We start from the raw sequence: 2,337 nt of genomic DNA on the forward strand, positions 1-2,337 counted from the left end.
ATGTTGGTTTATATCGATGTTTGCTTAGGAGCGGAGCAGCTTCTATCGCTAAGATTCGGTATATTGTGCCAATGTCCAGGAACCGGGATCCCTAGATTAGAGATGAGTCGAGTCTGAGATGACGAGTCCAGAGTTTATTTACAGCTTTATATCGATTCATGTCTTTCAGATTTGATACATGTTATTGATATTTGTTTCATGCTTTTATATCTGTTTATATGATTGCATGTATACGTTGTTTATACTGGGATGTATTTCTCACCGGAGTTATTCGACTGTTGTTGTGTTTGTATGTGTGCATGACAACAGGTGGGACAGGATCAGGGTCACGAAGAGGATGATAGATGCAGGATTAGCGTGGAGATCCGGACTTAGAATAGATTGATTTTCAGTACTTGATGTAGTGACTAAACTTTAGTTTGAGATAAACATATGTTGTACAAGACTTGTACTTTATTTTGATGTTTATATCAGACTGATTATCTTATCTTCCGTACTTGTGTATTTTTTAAAAAAAAATTTAAACCCAAATTAATTAATTGATCTTAATAATGATTAAGAAGACGAATTAGGTTCGGGTCCCCACATTCCTCACTCAAGAAACCATTCAAAAAGGCACTTTTTTACGTCCATTTGAAACAGTTTTATTTTCATGTAGCATTCAATGGCTAGCAAAAGTCGGATTGACTCAATGCGGGCAACAGGAGCAAAGGTCTCATCGAAATCAATCCCTTCAACATGTATGTACCCTTGAGCAACCAACCTTGCTTTGTTTCGAATGATGTTCCCTGACTCATCAGTTTTATTTTTAAAAATCCACTTTGTTCCAATTATATTGCCATGGTCAGGAGGTGGAACTAAATCCCAAACATCATTCCGAACGAACTCTTCAAGCTCATCATACATAGCATTAATCCAAAATTCATCTTTTAAGGCTTCCACTACATTTTTAGGTTCAATTTGAGATACAAAACATGAAAATCTAACATGTGAGTACATGGTACTCATGCATACTAGTCCAAGCATCTTTCGGTAGTCAACTTTCTCTTTCTTTCGAGTTTGAACTTCTCCTTGCACACTTCCAATTATTTGAGATGATGGATGATTTTTCTGGATCTTGGTAGGTATATTCAGCCCATCATCTACTGTGTCATCCTCACTGTTTGCTTCGTCCTCAAATTCAGTGACTTCAGTTTCACATGTTGCGCTAGGTGTTGCAACATCTGGGGCAACACCTGCATTTTCCAGTATGGTCGGGTTTTCCAGAAGATCATCAATGTCATCCTCAGCAGTTTTCTTCTTGAGATCTCCAAAGCTTTCGACTTCCATAGGACCCATAAGATCCATGTGAAGTAACTCCAGACAGCGTGTTGTCTCAGATGTTGCCAACACCGGGTGTGACACACGAGTCTGTTTACCTTTTTGACACTCACCGCACACATAGGATATTCCAGATGAGATATTTGGCATACCTCGTACTGCCTCGTATTTACTCAGATTCTTCAAGGTTTTGAAATTAATATGGCCGAGTTTCTGATGCCAAAGTTCAAGTTCAGTGAATTGTGCCTGTTTGCACGACAGTTCTTCACCAATTTGGTAGCAATTGTCCGAGGACCTTGTACCTGTCATGATGCATTTGTTAGATTCATCATAAACTTCACATGCATGCTTATTAAATTTGACATACAAATTATCATCGCATAATTGACTTATGCTTATCAAATTTGAGGTTAGCCCTTCAACATGGTGCAGATTGTGGAGCTTTGGCAGTTCTTCGACATTCAAAGTTCCCTTTCCAACAATTTTTCCTTTAGCTCCCCCTCCATAGGTTACTCTGCCACATTTTTGTTCAACGTAATCGATGAGATATTCTCTTGACCCTGTCATATGGCGTGAGCTTCCACTATCAAAGTACCAGTAACCTGCAGTGTTAGTTTTTAATGAAGTATAAACAACATTACAGTGAATTTTTACCTTTGGTACCCAAACCTGCCTTACTATAGGTCGATTCTTGGAGGTGTTGCGGAAAGAGTTGTGCAACATCTGAGGCAACATTCAGCTTGACTTTTGGTTCATGCGGTCATCCCTGAGTTTAAAACAATATGGCCTGATATGACCAGGCTTAAAGCAGTAATGGCATACATACCTTCGTTTTCTTTTCTTAGAAACAGGTGCAGTGGGTTGTCTTTTCGATGGAAAGCTTTTGGTTGAAGGTGTAGGTTGTGGCGGTGTGAATGTTTCAGTTTTTCCTTTCACAAAGACAGTGGATTTTGAAGATTCATCAGTTTCATGCACACTGTCTTTGAACCCTAGACCCTTCTTGTCATCTCTTCCCAT

At 39.1% G+C, this 2,337-nt stretch overlaps 1 protein-coding gene across 1 annotated transcript; it reads right to left on the reverse strand.

Moving 5' to 3' along the window:
- Positions 1-591: 591 nt before the first annotated feature.
- On the reverse strand, positions 592-2,337 carry LOC142528441 (uncharacterized). Its single transcript, XM_075633492.1, has 2 exons — positions 2,118-2,337; positions 592-1,922 (listed from the first exon to the last, which is right to left on the reverse strand). The coding sequence occupies exons 1-2, from the start codon at positions 2,335-2,337 to the stop codon at positions 592-594; spliced, it is 1,551 nt and encodes a 516-aa protein (XP_075489607.1).

Source organism: Primulina tabacum, chromosome 16 (assembly GCF_025594145.1).
Source record: "Primulina tabacum isolate GXHZ01 chromosome 16, ASM2559414v2, whole genome shotgun sequence".
In the NCBI taxonomy this organism is placed as follows: domain Eukaryota; kingdom Viridiplantae; phylum Streptophyta; class Magnoliopsida; order Lamiales; family Gesneriaceae; genus Primulina; species Primulina tabacum.